Raw genomic sequence first — 27560 nt, 5'->3', positions numbered from 1 at the left:
AGAACAGACATAGACGGATTATGAAGAAAGACGACAAAGGAAACAGGAATACCACACAGTAATTGCAATTACCTTATCAGTGTGAGGAAGACACATAGGGTTAAAATGAAAAGTCAATATCTGGTATGTCCGCCATTGACAGCAACACAGGCCATGCAACGTCTTCTCATTGATGGAATAAGTCTGCGAATAGTGTCCTGGGGCATTCCACTCTTGACGTAGTGTATTTTCAAGTTCCCTCAGGTTCTGTACTTGCGTACGAGGTGAGAGGCGTTGACCCAGGTAATCCCATAGATGTTCAATTGGCGATAGATCGGGTGACAGGGCTGGCCATGGAAGCAGAGGCACATTATTGTTCGCTAGGTACTGTGTTGAAACACGTACTGTGTGCGCTCTTGCATTATCTTGCCGGAAGGTGTGCATATCCTGGTGCTGTTGAAAGAATGGGATGACGAGATTTGCCAATATTTCAACTGAATCAAGACATGATTTGTCTCTTAGTTTTGGCATTTTTTCAAATGTTATGAAACCTGAAGGTGTGCAGGTACCTTTGAAGATGGGATGGCAACCTTTATGGGTCAACTGCCTGACTATCTTGTTGGATTTAAAAATTATTTCGAACACTAATGAGTCGAAGCAGTATTGTATGTATGTGATGCTTGCATTCCATCAGGAAATTTAGATCTGTGGAGAAATACAGGTATGCACGCTAGAAAGAATTTAATTGGATATATATTACGCCAAGTGCTTTACCATTGGGTTTTTGGAAATTTTCATTCATATTTGTACACAAGCATCTAATATTTAATTCGGTAATTGTGACATATTTTGCGTATTTTACGAGAATATGCATCTTCACTAGAACTCCTACCCTCTCATAGGCAATAAAATGGATCATACAAAATGTATTTGCCACGAGAAGGATGGACAAAATGGCAACAGAAGCAGGAGAACGATATACATGTAACATGTTTACTATGTTTGAAGCCAATTTCTGATGTCCAACGCCATGATATTACTGGAATATTGCTGAAACCATACTCATTCACTAACAACAAATATTAAATATTGATGTTTTTTTCAATCAATTCTCATAAAGCTTGCCTATCTTTAGCACATTTTAAACTGAAATATCTTTTTTAGAACTGCAAGTCACCTTAATCCACACGTGTTTTAGAATTACTGTTGGTTTATTGCTGTAAGCTGTTTTCTGTTAGGTAAACATTGTCATTGTTCATCTGGTAAAATGTAAAGGGATTAAGGAACATATGTTGAAACAGAACAGTTTGTATGGTATACCACCTGTGATGAAAGGAAGCATTGTATTCTGGTGCATATCCCACGACCAGCAGAAATCCACTCCTCTGATTGGTTGATTGTGTGCTGTTCCATTGTGAGGCCGGGTCTGATTGGCTGATTCCAACAACTGGAAGCTGTCACCTGTTGCATATGGGCTGTTATCACATCAGGAACACAGGTGGCGCTGTGTGTGAGGCACCTGCTTTTGTACATCATGTTGTCGGACAGATCAGTATACTGCAACACTGATTAACAGTAACAGATTACTGCGGAGTGAAATGACTCATTAAAATGTTTAAAGGATTAGACTTGACAATATTATTTTTTTTAAATTACAGTTTCAGTGTTTTGGTTGGTTGATTTGAAATACTTTTCTATGAATTGACTTATAGATTTTAACTTCTTTATTATATCAATGCTGCATTTTGGTATAGATGCTAGTACCTGCAATTCAAGCACTGTCTGTGCATGTAACTTAAAGATGTAATAATTTTGATTTCTGACTTGTTCATTCTAATAAATGTGAGAAGTTGGTCAAGATGATGCTCATTGTTCATATGCTGAAAGTTTTGTTGGCTGCCTCTGGGCAAATGTTTCAAAGTTCAAATTGTTTCAGTATAAATATTCAATCTTTGAAAGTTACTATGTGATAGTTAGGGAAACCTTTTCAAAACTCAAAATATGTCAAAATGAACAAGGGTAATCTTTTTTAGACAAACTCCAAAATACACCAAGGTGGTGATTTGCTTGTGGCCTGACCACCCGATCCCGTTAGTCGCCTTTTACGACAAGCATAGTCGCCTTTTACGGCAAGTATGGGTTGCTGAAGACCTATTCTACCCCGGAATCTTCACGCGTTGGTTGCCTTGGAGGATGTGGAGGAGTATTCAACTGCTGGCTGGGGCGCTATAGGGTTTAAAGCACAGGGGTAAGGGAAAGTTTTCTAGTCCATTTGGAGTTTTCTTTCTGAGAAGTGATGGGCAACTCTTTAGTTGAAGGGTGTGGTCTTGCAAATATTAACTTGTTTAAGACTAAATGCCCCGAGGAATGAGTTCCCCGGTTTCACGTGTCTGTTAATCAAGCTTTAAGGTGTGACTTCAATCAGATCTGGCATATTGTGTCATTTAACCCGGTACAAGGATTGGTGCTCCTGCTATCAACCACAGTTTTTTGGTAATCAGAATGTTGTTTGTACATTGATATTACTCTCATTTCTTTTTTATGGTATCAGCCATTAGTTTACCTGACCCGATTTGGTTATGTGCAGTGAAATATCTAGCTTATAATGCATTCGTAAGATTCACCTTTGGTGGATCGGTGCTTATGCTATCAACCATAGGTTTGCCTGACCAGATCTGGTGATCAGTGCAGTGATGTAGCTGGTATTTGCTGACAACAGATGTTTTAAATTCGCTATCTCCCGACATGGATATGCTTGGATGTGATAAGGGTTATGGAGATGACGATCAGTTACGTGCCGAAAGATAGTTATGTAACCATCATTGTGAACTGTTCAACTCGACTGTTGTTTTTGCAGTCCACATGTCAAATCACTGGATTGTCTCGTCCAGACTCGATTATTTACAGACCGCCGTCATATAGATAGAATATTGCTGAGTGTGGCGTTAAACAACAAATAAACAAACAAACAAAAATGCTATAACGTTTCTTTTGTTCGTTAGTATAGTTTAACCTATCAATTTATTGTATTTTCTTATCAGCAATCATCAACAAATAAAAATATAAAATAGCAAATATGTCGCTAATTAGTCAATCGATTTATTTTTAGATCCAATATATAAATTACACACAGTCGAGTAATTTGGCACATTTTAACGGCAGGCGTTTTAATGAGCAAATAGGAACTTAAAACGACCAATCACAGATCTCATTCTCAGCTGATGATTCCGAATAAGCATAGGTGTACATAAACGGACAGGTGTAATTAACACCCTTGGCTACTGATCGTGCTACGTGCACCGCGTCAACTATCTCACGTCAGAGGACCTCACAAGCGCGTGGCCGGCACGAGCGAGACGCAACGAAGGCTTTAAAATCTCGACCTGCGAGGCAAGTCTCAGTGTAGTGTCTACATTGTGCGTAACTTGAACTGCATACTCGAATAAGCGACGATTTAAAATCCACTCTGTCTATTATAAGAGACCAATAAGCCCGGCACGTGAGCTCAAAATGAAAGTCAAGGATTGGTTGAACTGTACTATGCCATGTTTTGATTGGTTGAGACGCAGAGTCTATCTGTCAGTCTCACCAATCAGGCCTTGGCGAGGAAGAAAGGATGAACACATTGGCCTCTTTACACCGACTTTCGATCGCAACATCCGCGGTTTGAGAATAGGCCCTAAGGTGAAAACATATTTTTGTATCTCTTCATATACACCCACTGAAATTAAAGCAACAAGTACGTAAAAATATAACTTGAAGAACTGGGGCAGGAAATAGTGCACAGTGGTGAATATACAGGGGGAAATATGGATGATATGGCATCGCGGAGGAATATGTATTAGCAAGTGACGAGGCCAGCTCGACAAAGACTCAATCTTTCTTCATTTTTCTGTATGTTTCTGTGAAAGATCATGCTTGGCTTTGAAATAAACCTTCAAGGCATCCCAGTTATGAAGACATCAGCCAATACTCAACGAAATCGTGCAAACTTGTTTTAACATCTTTTTGTGCTCAGTATCAAACAGTTCTTGGGTTTCTGGAAACTCTCATTTCCTTTTTGTCACTTTTGTTGAAATAATAGAATATGTCAATCAGCACCTCACCAATACTTGTCAAAGCCTCTGCTGCTTTCCTTGCATCGATGTACACCAGATGAAGAGTACATCCAGCTAAGAAAACGTCAGGGCTTTTATTTTTAGCACATGGAAACAGACCCTTTTCATAGCCTTTTAATTACACTAGCATTGTCACATCCAAGTGACAACCAGTTCTGCCATAGAATACAGCGTGAATCGAGCTCCATGTCCAAAAGAAGAAAAATAGTTTCTCCAGTAGAGGCCTCGGAACACACTGGGAGTGACACTAGTTCTGAATGAACTATTCCTGACACTGAATCAAAAGTCCTTACAACCAAGGAATAATGTTTGATTGAAGCATCATTGCTGCCATCAGTTGAGACTGTGTTTGGCCCCATTTGCATTCTTTCTATAAGGGGCTGTTGGGTAGCCTATTGGTTAAAGCGTTCGCTCGTCATTCCGAAGACCCAGGTTCCATTCCCGACATAAGTACAATGTGTGAAGCCGATTTATGGTGTCCCCTGCCGTGATATTGGACTATTGCTAAAAGCGGCGTAAATCCATACTCACTCACTCACACAGCCTTGCTCCTGCCACTCTTCATTCCTATAAACATAACAACGTGTTTGATCAACTAATTTATAAACTAGAATGGGTTTTTACTCATGGGTGGGTCTCCCACTCCTTATTTTTGATACATTCGTTCAAGTTGTTACTATAAATGTGTTTGCAAATCCGAAAAACAACAATAGCAAACATAAATACTTGTACATATTCTTATTAATACACATATGCCAACATAATGAAGTCTGATAGCATGGCGTATCACTTTAAGCAAGAGAATTATAATCAACTGATAAGCAGTAGGTCACAGTAACAGTATACATGGAAAACTAGTGCTGACAAACTGTACATTTGCATCTAGATATTTTAGTTGATTAAGTTGTCAGCTACCATCACGGAGACTCAGTGCGAACCTTTTTAATGAATACGTGAGCAATCAAAATATTTAAAATAGCAAAAGTCACGAGTTAAGCTGATGAGCTATGCATATGCCAAGTTTTGTGGAAAATCATTGAACGGTTTTCAAGGTATTGCTCGGTATACGCATTTAATGCAGGCTTTCATGTGCAGGCCCACTGTTACTTCAGCACACTGCCCACCCAACTAAATGTATCACAGGCCAAGATGTTGCTATGTTTTACTGGATTAATCCATTCATGTATATCTATGGAACACTGTATGGGTCATTCTCCAGTTCTGGCGACTTCGCGACCTCGATCTTTGGAAACCAGAAAATAATGCAAAAGGAACGAGAATGCGTGAAAATCTCGTGGTTTTAGTACATTGCACATTTCACCTCTCAAAGGTCTAGATTGTGAGAATGTCCCTAACGGGATTCCATAAAACACTGATATTCGCGTCCAGTATTTAGAAATCCTTTCAAAGTTACAGTATACATGGATCTATAAGTCAACGATCGCGTGTCAAGTGCAAGTGTAAAGGATCAATGTCGTAGTATAGGCTAATAGAATGTTCAAACCAAGGCTGTCGCCAGTCTATACTGACACCACGTGACCACTTCAAGGACATCATGTTCCGTGTATGGCGATTACTAAATAGGATTGTCAAACACCTGGCTGTTGGAACAAACGTTATCATGCAGTGAAGTGTAGGGGGTAACTTTAGTGTAAATAGTGTGATAGTGTAATAGTGTAAAATTCTCGTCATGCAGTGGTCACCCGTTGGGTTGTCCACATAGGTACAAATTGTGAAGCCGTGATATTGCAGGAATATTGCTAAAAGCTTGACGTTAGGACCTACGCTTGCAAACGAATATCTACATCTGATGCTTTTAGTTAATGCGAAGTTTGTACGAACGTTCTACTTGTATATTGTCTGCACGTGCGCAGGAACGACAGAGTGCAAGCAGCAGGCCATCATGTCGGATGTAGAAGACAAAGACGTGGGGTCCGAGGATGCAGCGCCAGACGTTCACGAGGATGGTAAAAAATCGGAGACAGCGTTGCGCTACACCCTCACAAAACCACCTCCGGTTCTTTTCACCCTCGGAGCAGCTTTACAGGTAAGACAAACAGTATGTGGTCATTCTTAAAAAGGCTTTAGGACATTTGATACACTTGCACCCTTTAAGTAACATAACCAAATCGTGTGTTGCCGCACCATCCGATTCGAAAATTCGAACTGATCACGATAAAAGTTTTTTCGTATTTGCTTCAATATTACATTCAATTCCGGTTCCACATTTAAGAATTGCTTTCAATTTCATTCAGAGGTGCTTTCTATTTCAAAGTTACTCTTTTTTATGTAACCCGTACCAACAATTCTGTTTCATGTATACATGGTTCAGGCGGGGTTTGGTAAACCCAACTCATCAAAAACAGTAAAATGTTTAAATTATTAAAAAAATGATCCCCACACCTAACATCTCACCACAACTCTCATCTCCACACCACAATTCCCACACTCACATCCCGCACTACACATCGCACACCACACACTCCACACATCACACAAAATCCACACACCACACACACCACACTCCGCAAACTACACACTCCACACACAACACACTCCACAGCACACACATTCAACACACATTTAACACACTCCCCACACTACACATCACACACTACACATCCCACACCACACGCTCCGCACACTCCACGCACCACACATTCCACACACCACACACTCTACACACTACACACCGCACACTCTACACACCACACTACACACACTCTACACACCACACACTACACACACCACACACTTCACGCACCACACATTCCACACACCACACAAAACTCCACACCACACACACTCCACACACCACACACGCCACAAACTCCACACACACCACACTCCACAAACTACACACTCCACACACAACACACTCCACACCACACACATTCCACACACATTCAACACACTCCCCACACTCCACATCACACACTACACATCCCACACCACACGCTCCGCATACTCCACGCACCACACATTCCACACACCACACACTCCACACACTCCACACACCACACACTCCACACACCTCACACTCCACACACCACACATTCCACGCACCACACACACTCCACACCACACACACTCCACACACCACACACTCCACACAACACACACTCCACACACCACACACTCAACACACCACACACTCCACACACTCCACACACCACACACTCCACACACCTCACACTCCACACACCACACATTCCACGCACCACACACACTCCACACCACACACACTCCACACACCACACTCTCCACACACTCCACGCACCACACACTCCACGCACCACACATTCCACACACCACACACACTCCACACTCCACACACCACACACTCCACGCACCACACACACCACACACTCCACGCACCACACATTCAACACTCTACACCACACACACTCCACACACCACACACTCCACGCACCACACACACCACACACTCCACGCACCACACATTCAACACTCCACACCACACACACTCCACACACCACACACTCCACGCACCACACATTCAACACTCCACACCACACACACTCCACACACCACACACTCCACACACCACACACTCCACGCACCACACATTCAACACTCCACACTCCACACACCACACACTCCACGCACCACACGCTCCGCGCACCAGACGCTCCACAAACTGCACAATCAACACACAACACACTCCACACCACACACATTCAACACACTCCCCACACTACACATCACACACTACAACTCCCGCACCACACGCTCCGCACACTCCACGCACCACACATTCCACGCACCACACACACTCCACACCACACAAAAACCACACACCACACACACTCCACACACCACACACTCCACACAACACACACTCCATACACACCACAACACACACTCCACACACCACACACTCCACACACCACACACGCCACACAACACACACTTCACGCACCACACATTCCACACACTCCACGCACCACGCAATCCACACACCACACACACTCCACACACCACACACTCCACACACCACACACTCCACACACCACACACTCCACACACCACACACACCACACACTTCACGCACCACACATTCCACACACTCCACGCACCACGCAATCCACACACCACAAACACTCCACACCACATGCTCCACACATCACACAAATTCCACACACCACACACACCACACACTCCACGCTCCACAAACTACACACTCAACACACTCTACACACCACACATTCTACATACTCCCCACACTACACATCCCACACCACACACTCCACACCACACACACTCCACACACTACACACATTCCATACCCTCCCAACACCACACACTCCACACCACACAATCTACACACTCCACGCTCTACTCTGACTCGATGTGACTACTTGATGGTGATGTGTGATTCTCCACTAGTCCTTTTCATCAACATTATAAATTCGATGAGGGCATGCATTCAGGGTGTACTTATCCATGATATGTCCAAGTGAGTGGCGGTCACCTTTAACGTAGCATTCGCTCTCCATATCACAGGGTATCGTGGCTTCTTCACTGACAGATCAGACCATCGTTTCATAAATCCGTAGAATCATTGAAGTGATAGTTGTTTTCATTTTTTAATTCTTTCCAAGATAAATTGCTAGATCTGAGGCAATTGTGATAACCTCAGCCCTAGTATAGCCGTACTTTAAATTTGCCGTGGCGTCAATATATGAAACAAGTCCCTGCCCTTCTTCAATGGATAACAGGGTGTCCCTACCAGGAGAAGGAGAACGTTCCCAACTAATCGGGTCATGACGTGAAGTAAACGGAAGAGCAAAGATAATGGCAGCTATCCTAATTGTCTTCCCATCGAAACAGCAGCATATGCTTTGTTTAGGGCTGCAGACAAATATTGTCTATATTGGCCTCTTCTGGGTGCTTCACCATTGGTCAAAACCTGTAGAAATGAGGCTTTATCTTTCATATCATCTAAACTACAGAGACGTAAGTTCTCAAAAAGCATTCAGTTTTCTAAAAGAAATGGCTCTTATTTGTTTCCATAGTTTTGATTTGACGAGGATATCTAGTGTCTGGTCACGTGACATTTACACAAGCAGACGACATGTGTGCCGTCGATTAATATCGTTTGAATTTATTACCATTGACATTAAATTCGAGCTGATTAAGTTACATTAGTGATCTAGCGTTAACAGGAAGTTGTTTGCTGCGTATCAGCTACCACTTACGTTTGGTATCTTGACATGAAGCATTTGTCCAGTCCAAGCGAACGAAAGTGGCGTTGCCAGTTGATCAAAGCTGAGCAGCCGGTACCGTACCGTACTTTCTCGTTACATGTCACGAGAATTATCATTCAAAATGACTGATCGAAGTTACATGTGTGACTTGACGTTACATTTCTTATGTTCCCCACTCGAATTGCCGAACTGGTGGTATTATGTATCTCGAATTAATAATAGAAGACACCTCTCTCCGGATATTAACGATATTATGTAGGACACCTTGTACTGTAACCCTTCTGGGATGTGGAGGACACCTTATACTGTAACCCTTCTGGGATGTGTAGGACACCTTATAATGTAACCCTCTGGGATGTGTAGAACACCTTATACTGTAACTCTCTGGGATGTGTAGACCACATAATGTAAGCCTCTGGGATTAGTAGACCACCTTATACTGTAACCCTTCTGGGATGTGGAGGACACCTTATACTGTAACCCTTCTGGGATGTGGACGACACCTTATACTGTTACCCTTCTGGGATGTGGACGACACCTTATACTGTAACCCTTCTGGGATGTGTAGGACACCTTATACTGTAACCCTTCTGGGATGTGTAGGACACCTTATACTGTAACCCTTCTGGGATGTGGACGACACCTTATACTGTAACCCTTCTATGATGCGGAGGCCCTAGGCCTCATGTTTGTCATAGAGGGGACTGAAACGAGACTGCAACGGTCAGTACCCCAGATTCAATGCTCTGTTTGTAATTCCTTCGATGGGAAATACATGCATTGTGAATTTATTCAAAGTGTGGACCGTCTCCGTGGGCTTGTTGATATAGAGCGTCTACCCGAAGAGCGGAAGATCGGTGGATCGATCTCCGGCCGCGTCATTCTATACAACGATGAAAGATGGTACTTGGTGTTACCCTGCCTGGCGCTCGGCATTAAGGACATAAAACAAGATCTGGTCGGGATATAATAATGTTAACCTACGGCATGTTATCTCAATGGTTGGTTGGTTGGTTGTTTAACGCCGCACTCAGCAATACTCCAGCTATATGACGGCGGTCTGTAAATAATCGAGTCTGGACCAGCCAATCCAGTGATTAATATCATGAGCATCGATCCACGCAATTGGGATCGATGACATGCATCAACCATGTCAGGGAGCCTGACCACCCGATTCCGTTAGTCGGGTTTTGAAAGAAATCATATCGCATCAGAGTTGAAGACTCGCAATAGATTATCATATGTTAATCGAAACTACAGTCTACATCAATAATTTGTAAATCTAATATTAATTAGATCTAATATCCATGGCAAAATGTTGGAAATACGAGCTGTCGTGTTATGATAACATATTCCATTTTCTGAGGAGATTAGTAATGAATATTTGATGATAGATATGCATACACAGTTGGTTATCAATTATCTTGTACAATCACAGCATGTACCATGTACATCAGACTAAGGGAAAATAGCAAACCAAGCATAGCGCCATTGTCACGGTTTCAATGAAAGGTAAAACAAATCGAAATCGAACTTTACAGCATATCGTATCCATGAGCGGTTAACCGAAAGGCAAAAAGGTATTGCTGGCATCATTTTAGAAGTTATCGTGATGTTTTCAGTAGTTGTATTATGTTTGTATCGCGTGTACCATCGACAGAAACGGGGGCCGAGCTACCACATGTGGAACCGACCTTGACACAATTTGTTTACAACATGGCGTCGACTCACGTTAGATGTCGTGGCCACAATTTTGAAATCTCCTTTTGCGACAAAATGCCAAACGGTTAGGGCAATTCATTCGAGCGGTCAGGTGGTTTGACCAATCACACATGACCCTTAGTCATTTCATATAAAAAAAGCAGCAGTTATTTGTCAAAACCGTCATGCATGAAAGACAAAATGCCAAACGGTTAGGGCAATTCATTCGAGCGGTCAGGTGGTTTGACCAATCACACATGACCCTTAGTCATTTCATATAAAAAAAGCAGCAGTTATTTGTCAAAACCGTCATGCATGAAAGACAGCTGGTAGACAAGAAATCGCGGCACAGCTAAGATGCGAACGTGCCCTGTCGATCACTTTGGGCTTGGTCATTCAAAGTTTACGTTTTGATCATGAAATTCCTGCCCATAAATTTACACTACACCACCTTTATATTAACGATCACAGCAATCTTTTCATATCTTAGAATTTAATATTTTCTGTAAATCAGCATCATAAACAGAAAGACAATCTGCGCTGCCGTTTCGTCTCTAGCGCCGTGCTAAATCGCCATGACACACGGTCGATAAAAATATGCAATACTTGAACAAAACACTTCCGTTGCGGACTAAATGTTTGTAGTCTTACGCCACTAGCTTTGCAGTGGAGAAAAGTGTACATTTCCGACCGGTCGGATCAATTTCTTTTTTCAAATTGGCTGTCTGATATTATAATAGTTTCGTGTATGCGACATGGGTGCATAATAAAAAAATCGCCGTCATTCGCATGAAGTGCAACATGGCAGAAAAAGGTCGAGAGGCGCGGTAACCACTTTACTGATCTCGCCATATTTCGCAATGCGTAGCACTGCATAAAATATGAGTTACACGAAATTAATGCTGAGATGATTAGGGTGATGATGGTTATAATTTCATTCAATGAACGTTATCAATGTAATGGAAATATACACTGTCGTTTTCTCATGTGTACCGACCATTCCGACATTACCAGTAGTCAATAAAAATATACAAAACGTGTAAATAAACTTCTTCGTAAAGGAGTGAACAGAATTGTATTTACGTGAATAAGTATACAGTTGGGAAAAATATGTCTTTCTGACCACTCAGGTCATATTATTTCTTATGAACAAGGATTTTGTCTAAAAATATTTACGTGTATGTGACATGGGTGCATAATCAAAATGCGCCATCATTCGCTTGGTGTTCAAACATGGCAGAAAAAGGCTGATAAGAGCGGTAGCCACTTTACTAATCCCGCTATATTTCGCAATGCGTAGCTTTGTATAAAGTATCAGTTACACGATGTTAAAGCTATGATGATTGGGGTGTTGATGGTTATATTTTTTCCTTTGCGCACTCAGTGTTTGATATCAAAATTAACAGTTTAAAAAGGGCATTTTTTCGGGACCATATATGGTCCCCTGGCACTATGCGGGTGTGAAAAGTGAGAGACCATATATGGTCCCGTGGCACCATGAGGGTTAAGCTGTCTTACTAATGTGTGTCTAACGAATGTCAGGTCTCCGACACTACACATTATCTGACTTGCATTATCATTTTAAATCAGGTCAACTTTGGCGTCTCGAAAACAGGATACGAAAAGGGGGAATTAACCGCTCGGCGTTTTTAAATGCTACATCTGCATTTGAAAACCAATCAAGTTGATGTCTCCAGTCAAGGTTTTCTTGTAAGGCTAGATGTGGCTAGCCGGAAGGCGAGGATTGTTGATTGTTTAAAAGCCTTGCTAGAGCCGTGATGTACTTTGTCGGGCAAAAGAAAGTATACATCCATATCTGATGGTGGTGATAAAAATGAAACAAACAAGAAATGGTTGATGGCGAAGTATTTGATTCGAGTATCATAGGTGATATTACATGCATCATATCAATGAGTATGAGGGGAGGGAGGGGGGGGGGGGGGGGGGGCGCAATTTCACAGTCCACAGTTAGGGGGAGAGTAAAGTGAGAATGTTCCAGTGTATACTTTCTTTTGCCCCGCAGTTTGGCTACAGATTGATTATTGCTTTCTGTGGCGTCATAGATTACCATTCACTCACTCGCACATGTTTGCCATCCTTGACAGATTGCGCGTCAGTGTCCCCTCACAACCTGGGCGTTGCTCACGCTATCAGACACTAGTTTGTCATTCCACGACTCGATTATGAACAGGCTGCCGTGATGTAACAGGATTATGTTGACTGCAGCCTGATAAACCAACACACAAACAAGCGTAGTTGGCCAATTGATGCGTATGCCAAGTTCGTCCTGCAAAGCTATAGGTTTACTGTGAGTCCGCCATGAATAGGACACAGGGCAGTATGTTGTTTCGTTTGATTGAAGATGCAAATGCATTCACTATTTTATATTCACAGCATATTTTGATGTGCGTTCCTACATTTCTGCTGGGGAGTTTCCTTGCCGCTGATATAGTGGGCGCGGAACATGACAGTCTTATTAGAACCAAACTCTTTTCCACCGTAATATTTACATCGGGCGCCTGTACCCTGCTTCAGACAGCACTAGGTGCCAGGTAAGTAGTAGCATGCATTTACTGTCACCCTTTGTCTTGTTTGGGGGGGGTGGGGTGGGGGATGGGGGACAGGGGGTAGGAGGGGGGATGGGGGTGGGGGGTGGGGGGTGGAGCAGATATGTGAGACGTGAGGAGTTACAGTCATAGCGCTGGCATCGCTGTGTGCAACGGGCCCCAGGCTCAGATTATTTGACATAGATGAAACATAGCTGACTACGGCACAAAACACGACTCATTCATAACGAGTGAATGATTCCATGCGTCATCTTGGGGGGATGGGGGTGGGGGGTGGGGGGGGTGGAAAGTCCAGTTTCCACCCTTGCCGAACGAGGCTGGTGTTATGGAGTTATATTTTGGCCGGACTAACGAGTCTATGCATATCGGTATCTATATCAAAATCGGTAACGAAATCTAAGTCCGGTTCGTAAACTGTCGTACAGATTTCGGTCGATTGCAGGATTTGCAAAGCACGTGCACCGCCAATTCTGCGTCAACAGATACTTTCCAAATCTGTCCATGTTTTAAATCAAGGTGCTCACGTGATTTGATGAACTTCACGATGTAAGAACCATTTTATCACAATGTGGATCTTAATTATTGATCAGATTGTCTGGCTGTGCGTCGTCATTTTGTTCGAAGCAAATGCAAGTGATGCAAGAGGTGGATTCTGATTGGTCAATTGGAGAGGCAGGGAAGGGACACAACTCGTAATAGCTTATAGTCAGTTAACTCCCTTGCCTCGGGAGGATGGTCATGTGTCAGTTGGGAGTCCCTCATTGCAATAACTCTTTCCCCAGGCTGCCGATGATCCAGGGTCCGGCGACAGCATTTCTACTTGTCCTGCTGACAGTCCAGAGAAGTAGGGAATGGACTTGTAAAGGTGAGTGAGCGAGCGGTTGTGTCGGTGAGTTGATGAGTGTGTGAGTGAGTGAATTGAACGCCGCTTTGAACAGTATTCGAGTTACATGTCGGTGTGTCAACTTCATGTGGGAGGAAAGTCAGATGTGATGAAGGTCGATGAAGTTTACCACTTTGGCGAAACCCACGACCAAGGGTATTGTGTTTGCAAACCTAGAAACACAATCGGGGCGAACCCATGATCAAAGGATTCTGGCGTGCCCGGGCGATGCAATTCTGCACAGGCGCCTTAAACGCGGCGCCTTAAACGACTTGGCCCTCCGTGCCCCTGGCGAGCGAGCGAGTTAGTATATGGGTGGTTTAGTGAGCGAATCTTGACTGTCGTGACTATTTCTACTCTCTTGACTATTTCTACCCTCCTTACCATCCTGGTTGTCGTAACTATCTTGACTGTCGTGACTATTTCTACTCTCTGGACCATCTTGACCGTTGTGACATATTGATTATCGTGACTTTTTTGACTGTCGTGACTCTCTAGACTGACGTGATTATCCTTACTGACGTGACTCTCTTGACTGTCGTGACTATTTCTACTCTCGTGACTATTTCTACTCTCGTCACTATTCCTACCCTCGTGACAATCCTGGTTGTCGTAACTATCTTGACTGTCGTGACTAGTTCTATTCTCATGACCATCTTGATTCTCGTGACTATCTTGACTGTCGTGACTATCTTGACTGTCGTGACTATTTTAACTGTCATGACTATCTTGACTGTCGTGACTATCTTGACTGACGTGACTTCCTTGACTGACGTGACTATTTCTACTCTCGTGACTGTTTCTACCCTGTAGCCATCTTGACAGTCGTGCCTATTTCTACTCTCGTGACTGTTTCTACTCTTGTGACTTTTTCACAGACAGTTACTCTAGCGAACAGACCGATTGATGATCGCGAAAGGCAAATATAAACAATTTGTGTAAGCAATTGTTGTTGTACATATATGTAATTACGCCACTGTATAAGAAACATGTGTCATTCCATACTGCCTGTTGTCACTGTCCGAATCAAATCACTTACATTCTGACGTAATATATATACTAGCCACATAAAGAAACTGTGCACGGAGAAAATATATTCTGGATTGAAATACAACACAGCAAGAACAAAATGATGCAGACGCTGTAGCAGCTGAATGATCGGACCATAAGAAAATGTCAACGGGACCTGAACAACATCTGTTACGATGACGTCAGAAGATCAAAATGGAGTAGGGGGTCAAACGACAAAGTCACAAAGTCAATAACGGGTATGACCACCCTGTGCGTGAATCACAGCAGTGCATCGGCGACGCATGGAGTCCACCAAATGGGCATGGAAGGCCTGGGGAATGGCCTGCCATATCCTCCTCAAATCCTGTGCCAAGTCACGGACGTTATCTGGAGGATGTGGAAGACGACGCAGACGGCGCTCCAGTTCATCCCACACAAGCTCTATTGGGGAGAGATCTGGAAAAATTGCAGGCCATGGCAGTAACATGACATTGTTATGGAGGGAAATCCATTGCGACCCTAGCCGTGAGAGGACGAGCGTTGTCCTGTTGAAATGTCAATCCCGGGCCATGGCGTTGCAGGAAAGGAATGACCACAGGCCTCAGAATCTGATCTCTGTAGCCAACACTGTGAGATAGACACGTTGGCGCCCGTCACTGTGGGAAATGTTGAACCTCGATTCATCTGTAAAGACAACATTTCTCCACCATATTCGAGGTTGGCGAACATGATTTCGACACCATCTTAGACGGTTGACTCGATGACGGTGTGTCAGGATGGGACGTATGGCAGGGCGTCGTGGTCGAATCCCGTACTGACGTAGACGATTCCTGACAGTGTTGGGATGGATACGGCGCAGTCCAGGAATTGTCTGGGACGTCGTTACTGCCGTTTGGAACCTGTGTCGGAGATGTGTCACTCGAATTCATCTGTCCTGTCTTGGCGTCGTTACTCGGGGACGTCCTGAACGTGGGTGGTCGGCAACGTCATTTGTGTTCTGATAACGCCTCACCAATGCCGATATCGTGTTACGATGGCATTGTAAATGTGTTGCCACCTGTTGTTGCCTCATTCCTGCTCGGATCATTCCAATGGCTTCATGACGCTGTGCAGCTGTCAATCTTGGCATGATTTGCTTGTGGTATGCTTGTGTCTGCGCCTGAAAATTTTGAATATTTGAATGACCACAGATCATGCTTTCCAAAGTGACAGCGAATTTTGAGTTGCACATGCTGTGTACAGCTGCACAGGATGCACGTCCATAGGCCCCCATCAATGACGTCATATCGCATGGCACGTGCATGAGCGTTTGAATGTCTCCAATAATTGCTGTGTTTAAACCTATATTTCATATATGGACGGTGTGCCCTCATATCTATATTTTCTCCGTGCACAGTTTCTTCATGTGGCTAGTATATTAATGGGCACATTCCAGGAAAACAGTGTTTATACAATGTTTGTGAGTGATGGGAAGAGATGCTTCGAGCATAGAATTGAGGAATGACAAATGATAAAGAGGTCGTCCTACTTGTGTGCTTGGGATGGCTAATGTCCCGTATTGTAAGTAAACACATGTTATTTAGCTCGCCAAGGCTTGCCTAATACAATATCTTTTCCAAATACAGGATATTTACCATCCCCAAACACTCTCGCGTCATACCCTCTACTTATTACGTCATTACGCAATTGCATTATTTCTTTAATGAAATATATAATGATGCTCGGCTACATGTATGTTGGTTTTCGAAAACTCTTCCTTTTCAGATAGCAGCACAGGCTACAACAGCACAGACTACAACAACACAGACTACAACAACACATACTACAACATCACCGACGATGGTTACAACACCACCTCAACTCCAGATACTGTTCCAATGGGCGACTTGCCGACCTGTTTGAGTCCCGAAGACAAACTGAGAGAAGTATGTGTATCGAAGTATACATGAGTGAGTAACAGTATTGCAGTTACATGTATATCACGTCGTGTCAGCTTAATATGGGAGGAAAGCCCGAAGTGATACAGGTCTTAGATGTTCACCACTTTGGTGAAATCCACGAGCAAACATTCTGACACACCAAGGAAAATAATCGGGTATCAAGAAAACACACGTTCTGCTACCACACGTTCTGCTGACCATCTCGTGAAACTTTATCAAAAGGGCGTTGAGAATGCAGTGTGTGAGCAAGAATATTATGATGAGTAGAAATAATAATGAAGAGGGTGAATGCGATATGATTGTGATAAGGGAGATGATGATGATGACGACGACGACGACGATGATGATGACTACAACGACGACGACGACGACGACGACGACGATGATGATGATGATGTTGATGATGATGATGATGATGATGATGCGAAAGAGATGATAATGACGACGATGATGATGATGTTGATGATGATGATGATGATGATGATGATGATGATGATGATGCGAAAGAGATGATAATGACGACGATGATGATGATGTTGATGATGATGATGATGATGATGATGATGATGATGATGACGATGATGATATAAATTGTACTTTCAGGTATCTGGAAGTTTAATGGCTGCCTCGTGTGTTGAGATCCTCATTGGTGGGACAGGACTTGTAGGTCTTCTAATGAAATTTGTAGGACCAGTTACAGTGGCCCCTACCATTGCTCTGGTAGGACTGAGTGTGTACAAGGTGCTCATTGCCTACTCACGGTCGTCATGGGAACTATCCTTACTGTGAGTACATATTTCTATGATATGGTGGATTGTACGATTCCGACTATATCATGAGCATGTGTTAATGAATCACTATCAAATATAGATGGCACCAGGTGTTCGGAAAAGCTATTCCAAAAAGCTTGTGTGTGATAGAGTTTGGCCTAACGCCGCTTTTAGTGAATATTCCAGCAATATCATGGCGGTGGACAACCTGCTTTATACATTGAACCCTGTGAGGAATTGAACACGCCTGCAAATCAGTTGACACTTGATACTTAGTGAATGAGTTGGAACATTAATTCAGTTGTATAGCGGAGTGTCTAGTTGATGTGTGAGGAAGGCCTGAAGTGATTCTGATCTGTATACCTGTATCATGATAAAGGCGAATCTGAGAAAACACACACACGCACTCACATACACGCACGCACCCTCGCACGCACGTACGCATGCACGCACACCAAATTAGCCCTCATTTGACGTGAAAACAGTCGCAGAATCACAGCAAACGTAAAGTCCAAAAACATCACCATCGAATAACAATTCCTTGTTCATTTCTAGCCACTATAAAACATGGGTGTATGCTCTATTGTTCCCGGCAGTTTATCATACATTACAAAGGAACAATGTTTATATATGTAAGTTACAGAAACAAATGCGAATATAATCTCAAGTGATTTACACATAATATCTAACATTCATCACCGTAGAACGTTATGCTCAGAACAACTGGCACACCACATATCTAAACATGTGCAGCTCATTAGTATGCTTAAAGAACAAAACAAATTGTTCAAATGTTTTTTCACCAGAGGTGTTGTGCTTGTCGTGCTGTTTGCGTTGTACCTTGGCCATATCGCCGTGCCCTTCCCCACACGGAGCGCATGTAGCGCACAACACAGAAGGAGAAAGAGCAAGACTCATGGCTTGCTCATCTTTCAGCTACTTCCGGTACGTGGAAACAGTCATGCGATTATCAGTAAATATTTATTCTTGAGTAAATTTCAAATGTTGTTATGAGTAAGTGAATGTCGTTAACGCTGACTCAGCAGTATTACAGCTATATCTAAGCAGCCTGTCAATAATGGACTGAAAGCCATGTCACAGATGTTACATATCGATTCTAAAATTGAAACATTATGTTAACCCAGAAATCTGTACGTGAATGGTGAAAAGTGTGAAACAAACAAACAACACAAAAACCTCACAGCAATTACAGTGACAGTACAAAATAGAGTGGAGGTACTATGTTCCATGACAGTATGTCGTACGAGGGCAATGGTCAGTATCAAATACCAAAAAAATACAATGGTGACAGCAAAAGAAAAAGACACTAATATATATTCACCAAGCGGCGACAGTGGTCAGGCTTCCAAAATGGGCTAGGCAGGGATTCCGTGGTGATTTTCCCGCTTTTGGTCTTGTTGTATTCTCAAATGAATATGTGTGAGACACGCCCTTGTCCCCACATACACTCTTCAAAAAAAGGAAACGCACAGGTAGAGTTTAGTATATATATTGTATCTAATAAAGTTGATGTATGTAATTTCATATCATAGATACAAATATGACATTTTGGAGCTCGAGAGTCACATGTTGTCTTTGTACAAAGGTATTGAAAACTGTTCATTGTCATATCACATAAGGCCACAAGGTTGCTCTGAACTGAGTATCTCGTTTGACCGCACCGGGCAGCAATCACTGCTCTGCATCCCCTCGGCACTGACTGGATGAGTGTACGAATTCTGTCCTGCGGAATTCTGCGCCATTCTGCTTGTAACGCTTTGACCAGATGTGGGAGTGTCTGCAGCGTGTTCTGACGTTGACGTACACGTCGATTGAGTTCATTCCAGAGGTGTTCGATTTGGTTGAGATCTGGAGATCTCGATGGCCAGGGCAAGTCGTTCATGTTGGCATTATGAAGGTAGTCTACCATGACACGAGCTGTGTGCGGTGGAGGGTTATCCTGTTGATTCATGTAGCGATTTGCTGTCACATTTCCCTGAACCCCAACCAATTCAGATCTCGTGGTGTAGGATATGGCCCCCAACACCATGACACTACCGCCACCGAAATTGTCGAAGTCACGTACACGATGAGGGGTAAAACGCTCATTTCGACGACGATAAACACGTTGTCTTCCATTTCGCCGGTGAAGAAGAAATCGTGATTCATCGCTAAACCACACTCGTCTCCAGTTTCTCAAATTCCAAGGCTGTAAGATATGGCACCGACGCAGGCGTCGCTGTCGTTGGATCTGTTGCAAAACAGGGACGATAACTGGCCTTCTGGGTCGGATTCTAGCCTCGCGAAGATTGTTCCTGACAGTCTGGTCCTATATCCTCCTCAAACCAGGGATGCGTCCTGCAGTCTCCGTGGCTGTGGCATTGCAATGACGAATGTAGCGAACCTGCGCAGGAGTGGTAACTCTTGGGCGGCCGGTTCTCGGACGGTCTGCAATGGAATTGAACTGTGTGTATCGGTCCCAAAAGCGGCAAATGATGCTGTGGTGGACGTTGACGTGGCGTACAACAGAAGACTGCGGTTCCCCTCTATGGATACGTCCAATGGCGATGTTCCGATCGGCAGCGCTGAGTCTCGGCATTTTCGAATATGTTGACAATTGAATGACAAATTATTGGCTTAAGCTTGCCTTTTTATAGCCACTACCACGAGTTACGAATGTCATAACTTGCACGTGCATTTTGCTTTACTGTTTTCCTCCATGACATTTCTTAACAAGTGTGAAAAGAATGCCATTGAAGACATAGCAAATCGACATGGGCTGCGTTTTGACGCACCGTTTGTCGAATATCAGGCCACCAACATTTTCCAATAACATATATCCAATTTATATACCGGATTTGTTTTGTGTAGTCAGGTTCAATGAATTACCTACTACCTGTGCGTTTCTTTTTTGAAGAGTGTATGCAGCCAAACTAGCTACAGGAAATCTATACACAGTGCCCTCACCAGTCTAGCGACACTGGAAGTTTTCTATTATAACCCGAAACCAATTTTTGACAACGCTTACAAGCCTGAGCATCTTACAAGGGAAAAAATACAAGCTAGATAAGGTGGGTGAGTGAGTGAGTGAGTTTGGTTTTACGCCGATTTTAGCAATATTCCAGCAATATCCCGGCGGGGGACACCAGAAATGGGCTTCACACATTGTACCCATGTCGAGAATCGAACCCGGGTCCTCTGCGTGACGAGCGAACGCTTTAACCACAAGGCTATCTGACTGCCCAAAGCTCGATAAGGATGTAACTGTTGTGACTGTTGATGTGGCCTTGTTGTAACTGTTGTTGTGACGGTTGTTTTGACTGGTGTTGTAACTGTTGTTGTGACTGATGTTGTAACTGTTGTTGTGACTGTTGTTGTAACTGTTGTTGTAACCGTTGTTGTAACTGTTGTTGTGACTGTTGTTGTGCCTGTTGTAACTGTTGTTGTGACTGTTGTTGTAACCGTTGTTGTAACTGTTGTTGTGAATGTTGTTGTGCCTGTACTAACTGTTGTTGTGCCTGTTGTTGTAACTGTTGTTGTGCCTGTTGTGACTGTTGTTGTGACTGTTGTTGTAAATGTTGTTGTAACTGTTGTTGTAACCGTTGTTGTAACTGTTGTTGTAAATGTTGTAACCGTTGTTGTAACTGTTCTTGTGACTTGTTGTAACTGTTGTTGTTCCTGTTGTTGTGACTGTTGTTGTAACTGTTGTTGTAACCGTTGTTGTAACTGTTGTTGTGACTGTTGTTGTAACTGTTGTTTTGCCTGTTGTAACTGTTGTTGTGACTGTTGTTGTAACTGTTGTTGTGCCTGTTGTTTTAACTGTTGTTCTGACTGTTGTAACTGTTGTTGTAACTGTTGTTGTAACATCAGGTCCTCCTCAGCATCCTCGTAGTGTGGGCCGTATCTGGAATCCTAACAAACGCAAACGTGTTCCCTACAGACCCCGCCAATCCAAGGTTCAGGGCCAGGACAGATGCCAAATCCACGATGTTACATCGCACGCCTTGGTTTTACGTCCCCCACCCAGGTAAATAACACTATTAAAGATTGTTTGTTTGTGGTTTAACGCCTCATTATTCCAGCTTTATGACAGCAACCTGTAAATAATCGAGTCTGAACCTGACAATTCAATGATCGATATTGTGAGCAACGACCCACGCTGTCTGGGTACGATGACACATAATCAAGCAAGTCACCGAGTCTCACCAACAGATCCCTTTGGTCATCTCTTACGACCTGCATTGGAAGCTGGGGATCTATTCTAACCCAGAATCCCTACGGGGTTGTTAAAGATAGTAGTTGAGTCTTACTAAATGGCTGGAATAACAAAAGTAACACGTGCCTCGAATATCTTCCAACGGAAGTCTCTCTCTGCAGCAAAGCTACATGTACTGGTACCCAGATATGCCAGGGTTGTTGGTGTTGTAATATCATTGTGATTGGATGAACATAAATTACGTCATGTGATTCGCTGAGAAGTTACGATGGCGCTACTTTAGCTTCATTCACAAATGTACAACCAGCCACACGATCACAAACACGAGGCTAACTGGTGTTTAGTTTTCAAATGAGAAGGTTGATTTATTAGTGAGCTATGATTGTGTACGAATCATAGACAGTGTCGTTGTATTTAACGCCAGTGCTAACAAACAAAAAGCAGTTTTTTTTCTGGTCTGCGTCTAAGGTTTACCAAGTAGACAATGCTTAAACTGACCAAGCTTTTTTTTCTAACTGTTCGCAGAAAGTTCCGTATTAGGTTCACATGCCTACAATACGTAGACATTTCGAGGGTATTTGTAAACATGGCGCATCAATGAGCTGATCAATTGACATGCCTTTGCGTGTGGTTGTGACGGATGTGGCCAGTGTGTGTGTGTGTGTTGGGAGGGGGAATACGCTGACTATTTGGTGATGATTCCTGAACACTTTGCGTACGATGTGGTCGAAATCGTACATTGGACGGTGACTAAGAAACGGTGTTTTCGCTTTTATTCACGTGAAGGTACTTCTAGCTTGAACCATACAATAATGTTCCTCCGATTAGCATTATTAGCAGAATTCTCTTTCACCGTTTCAAATATTGAGGCAAGTCTAACTGCACTAGGTGAACCTTAAAAACGAATATCATTGTCCATTGTCTGCTGCATCCGATTACAATCCTTTTTGGGCTGCCAATCCGATTTCAAATGATGTAAGGGAGAAGCCATTTGACATTTGGGATGGGGGAGGGAGGGGTTGCTTCTGATAAATAATGTTCAAGGTCGTGTAGTTTTTCTGAAATATGATTACATATGCCTCGAATTTAGAGGGAGAAAATATTTCGTCCCTTTCTTGCAGGCTATTTTAAAGTCTCCTAAGAATACAGTAGGTCATTTTTTGTTTATTTAGAGTAGACTTAAAGTAGGGTAAGAATTGAGCACCTGCTTATGTTTAAATTGATCTTACTTTCAACTTTGGTTTTGCAAGGTGAGTTTCAACATGTTTATGTACATATGTTTAGTGTACACTACTTACGCCTTCTACTGTTTCAGGTCAGTTTGGAATGCCGTCGTTTAACATAGGACTGTTTATAGGATTCATAGCAGCGTTCCTTGCCTCCATTATTGAGTCTGTCGGGGACTACTTTGCTGCGGCCAAAGCTTGCGAAGTCACCACTCCACCGAAACACGCCATCAACAGGGGGATATTTATAGAAGGGCTTGGGGGACTACTTTCTGGAACGGTGGGATTTGGCCTCTCTACAACTTCGTACACACCCAACATTGCTGCTATGACTCTGACTAAAGTATGTTCACTTACTCAAAAGAGGTATATTCTCGGGATATAAACAAGTTGCCATTCGTGACCAACCCGTGTTATTCCTGGACAAGCCGAATAGCGACTCGTGCCCCTCTCATGGCCATTTTTGCGACCGGGTTCCGTCTTAGCGCAAACGGGCATACCTAAAACAATTGTCAACTCGTTGCGTAATGGTTCACATATATTTCCCCATATATTATATATGTTTCAGATGCAATTTAAAGCACATCGGGACATGCGATAGGGGCAAGAGTTTTCTTGCAGGTTACGGAGAGGGGCGAGTGGTGACGAATGACAAGTTGCAAGTTATTTTGTGGCATTTGATTGGCTGATCATTAGGTCACGCCCACTAACTGGCTACTGTTTTTTTATTGGTTGAGACTAAATTGGGCGGGTTTTGTTGTATTGTTGTATTAAACGATGTTACTGATTTCGTATTGTTGTCTACAGCCTTTGTGTGTTAATTATTTAATAAGTAGTCTGTGAACGTGTCATTGTTGACGTATATATGTATAAGATTTGACTTCAATATTCACACCATTGTGACCCTGCATTGTGGACCTGTATTTTATAAGACCGAATTTAAATGGCTAAAATGATCCAATAATTTTATTACCATGCCACTGTTGCAGACAGCTCACCGCTACATCATGTACAGTGCCGGTGCCATTATGCTGGTACTGTCGGTCGTGGGGAAGGTCGGCGCTGCCCTTGCCACAATACCGGACCCAGCTCTTGTCGGTTCTATGGTAGCGGTATGTGGCATGATGGTCACTCTCGGACTCTCTTCGTTACAGTTCGTCAATATGAACTCTTCCAGGAACCTCCTCATCGTTGGGATGGCTCTGTTCATTGGCATATTTTTGCCAGAGTGGTTAGAGAGACACCCTGAGGACTTCGAAACAGGTTTGTCTCTAGCACTAATAGTTACCGATTTTTCGTACACACCTGTGGGTGCGAAACCCCTTTGAGATAACTGGTAGCAAACATATGTGTGAGATCAATTTTCAGGTCCGTGATTGGCTACTCCATGGCGTTGACCTGAGGAATACTTTCCTTGTTGTAATTCACGGATGCGTTTCTGGAGCGTCAGTCTGATTTTAGAGTGTTTGACATATATTCTTTGATCTTATCTAGAGTTTGCTTGATCATCGCTGCCTAGACAATCAACAGATACGGTAGACCACTTTTAGTGGAGAGTCACACTAGGTGTGAGTAGTAAGCAATAAACCGGATGACGTCACTCATGACCGTTGTGTTATATATTAATGCGCCACTGCGATCACGAGAATAGAGAAAATGTTAAATAGTGCGAAGTAAGGGTGTATAAGAAACAGATTACTGCATTTGTTCCTGTCATATACAATTTATCTTTCAGCTCGTTATTGTAAAACGAATCTTTTGCTCACTAGACAGCTGCAAGATAGATGGTATCTGACAGACAATAGTGTGGCCCGATGTGATATGATTCTCTTTCAGGGGTCAAGGACCTTGATAAAATTCTGCAAATTATTCTCGGAAGTCCAATGCTTCTTGGTGGCCTCATCGCCATCTTCCTGGATAACACCACAAAAGGTAAACTTTCTCACCAATCGAGGACTGCTGATTACTACACAACGCCTCTGAAAGGGGACATATTCTGTGACATGCATATGAAATATGTAAGAAATATACATGTTTTCACCCAGAATATCTTTATTATTTTTCCTCAATATTTGTGAAAAAATAACACGTTTCCTAATTTTTCTTTTTGAAAAGTAATTTGTACTGATGTTATTTACAAAAAAATGGGACATGTAAGATGTTCTGAAAAAAAAGGTGTTGTCGTCCCAAAATACTTGTTTGGCTAAGTGACTTGATGGAAACTTTTCCGTGTTTTCTGGACTACTCCCACAAGATGAACTTAGTGAGGCGTTACAAGCATACGCGAAGGTGGCCTCGTGAATGTATTTGCTCCATGTTCTCTGTGTGATTCCTTTTGAGAATAAAGACGTTAATATAAAACCCCTTTTACAATTACACCTTTTACAGGATCAAGGAAAGACCGAGGTATTGACGCTTGGCAGAATCGTCTGGGGACTGACGCCACCAACACCAGCATCACACAGAAGCCCATGGAGTCGTCATCAGACAATACGTATGGATGGTTCTGGCAAGGTCGACTGTATCAGTACCTGCCCTGCTGTTCACGGCTCCCCTTCATGCCTCCAGGGACAGGGTTAGACCGTACCCCCACGTCATTATCCCAACCAATTGGGACGCCAGATAATGTCAGATCCCTCTTGGGAAACTCTCGTGTGTAGTTCCTCTTAGGAAATACCTAAGGTATAAATACCTTGAATGGTATTCTTCTGTGACCAATGACGTTTGTGTTATTATTTTATTTATTCAACGCATGTTTGGGGAATACGTGTATAATGACTTTCTGTTAATTTCCACGCATGTGCTTTTATCTGACCTGGACACATTTAGTTATCGATTTTCCAATGCAATAAAATCTTGCCAACAGATGTGCTTTCTGTTTTCCAACGTTACCGAAATATGTCATATCCTGAGAACATTTTTACCTTTTTTGTTGTTGTACATTACCGTCTCTCATAAATTCATTAATAGGAATTGTTAACGCTGGGGAATAATCAGTCTCGCTTATCTGCCGAAACAGATTCCACTGGGGGTAAAGGGCAAAACAGTGGTGAAAATTGTATGAATGGATCACTGGAAATCAGTGATTACACCAGGTGTTCGTGAAAAGGGTAATCATGTCCTGCTCTACAGGTAGCACCCGCCACTCACAAATGAATGAAATAGGAAGTCGTAGGGACTGTGTCAGTATGATGTTTCTACTATATAAGGTTTGACAAAACTCTGTGATAAATTAATGAGATTCGTAGCGCTAAGAAACCCTTTTCGGACCAAGGCCCAGGTGAGGTGAGGTGAATGGGGTTTAACGTCGCGTCCAAGATTATTGCACTTATATAGCGACGTGCATGCACGTGTATGTGTGTGTGTGTGTGGCTGCTTGTACTAGTCCGGACTGATGCCGAGATATAGTGCTAGCACACTGAGATACCATGCCGTAGTTTAACATGAATACCCCACTCAGACACAGTATACTGACTCCGAGCCGACCAGTCCTTGTTTTAGCCCCCTGCCGAGTGCCAGACAGGGTAGCAACAAGTACCATCTTTTAACGTCTTTTGGTATGACGCGGCTGGGGATGGAACCCCGGACCTTCCGCTCTCCGGGCGGACGCTAGACCATTAGACCACGGAGGCGGTCGCCAGGCCCAGGACCCACTTGCACAAACTGATCTTAGCTCTACGACAATCGTACGCCTACGTTAATGAATGGGAGTTAAGATCACCATAGTGCTGAAATCGGTTTGTGCATGTGGACCCAGGACTCAATCATTGAGTATTGGACACCTATTCTACACTGAACGAAACACGCATGGGGTACTTGAAACATACAGGCTATCGGGAATACTCAGGGTTTAATGCATTGTTCGGTATGCGCCTTGGAATCAGTACATTGAATATTCGTATGTCAGTCACGGGAAGA

At 43.1% G+C, this 27560-nt stretch overlaps 1 protein-coding gene across 1 annotated transcript; it reads left to right on the top strand.

Moving 5' to 3' along the window:
* The first annotated feature begins 5951 nt into the window (after positions 1–5951).
* On the top strand, positions 5952–26611 carry LOC124127950 (solute carrier family 23 member 1-like). Its single transcript, XM_048395519.1, has 11 exons — positions 5952–6144; positions 13424–13581; positions 14379–14461; positions 17255–17415; positions 18034–18215; positions 19007–19145; positions 22071–22227; positions 23732–23985; positions 24632–24905; positions 25479–25574; positions 26031–26611. The coding sequence occupies exons 1-11, from the start codon at positions 6001–6003 to the stop codon at positions 26300–26302; spliced, it is 1920 nt and encodes a 639-aa protein (XP_048251476.1). The 5' UTR covers positions 5952–6000; the 3' UTR covers positions 26303–26611.
* The last annotated feature ends 949 nt before the right edge of the window (positions 26612–27560 follow it).

The sequence above is a fragment of the Haliotis rufescens genome, unplaced genomic scaffold (assembly GCF_023055435.1).
Source record: "Haliotis rufescens isolate VD_foot unplaced genomic scaffold, xgHalRufe1.0.p SCAF_14, whole genome shotgun sequence".
NCBI classification, from domain to species: Eukaryota; Metazoa; Mollusca; class Gastropoda; order Lepetellida; family Haliotidae; genus Haliotis; species Haliotis rufescens.
The sequence above is the reverse complement of the archived record's forward strand: the minus strand, read 5'-3'. Positions and strand labels throughout refer to the sequence as shown.

Excerpts from the sequence above, each read along its gene's own strand:
- LOC124127950 (XM_048395519.1), top strand. The coding sequence starts at position 6,001 with ATGTCGGATGTAGAAGACAAAGACGTGGGGTCCGAGGATGCAGCGCCA. Across the intron at positions 6,145-13,423 it reads CCCTCGGAGCAGCTTTACAG|CATATTTTGATGTGCGTTCC; the intron begins GTAAGACAAACA and ends TTATATTCACAG. Across the intron at positions 13,582-14,378 it reads CAGACAGCACTAGGTGCCAG|GCTGCCGATGATCCAGGGTC; the intron begins GTAAGTAGTAGC and ends CTCTTTCCCCAG.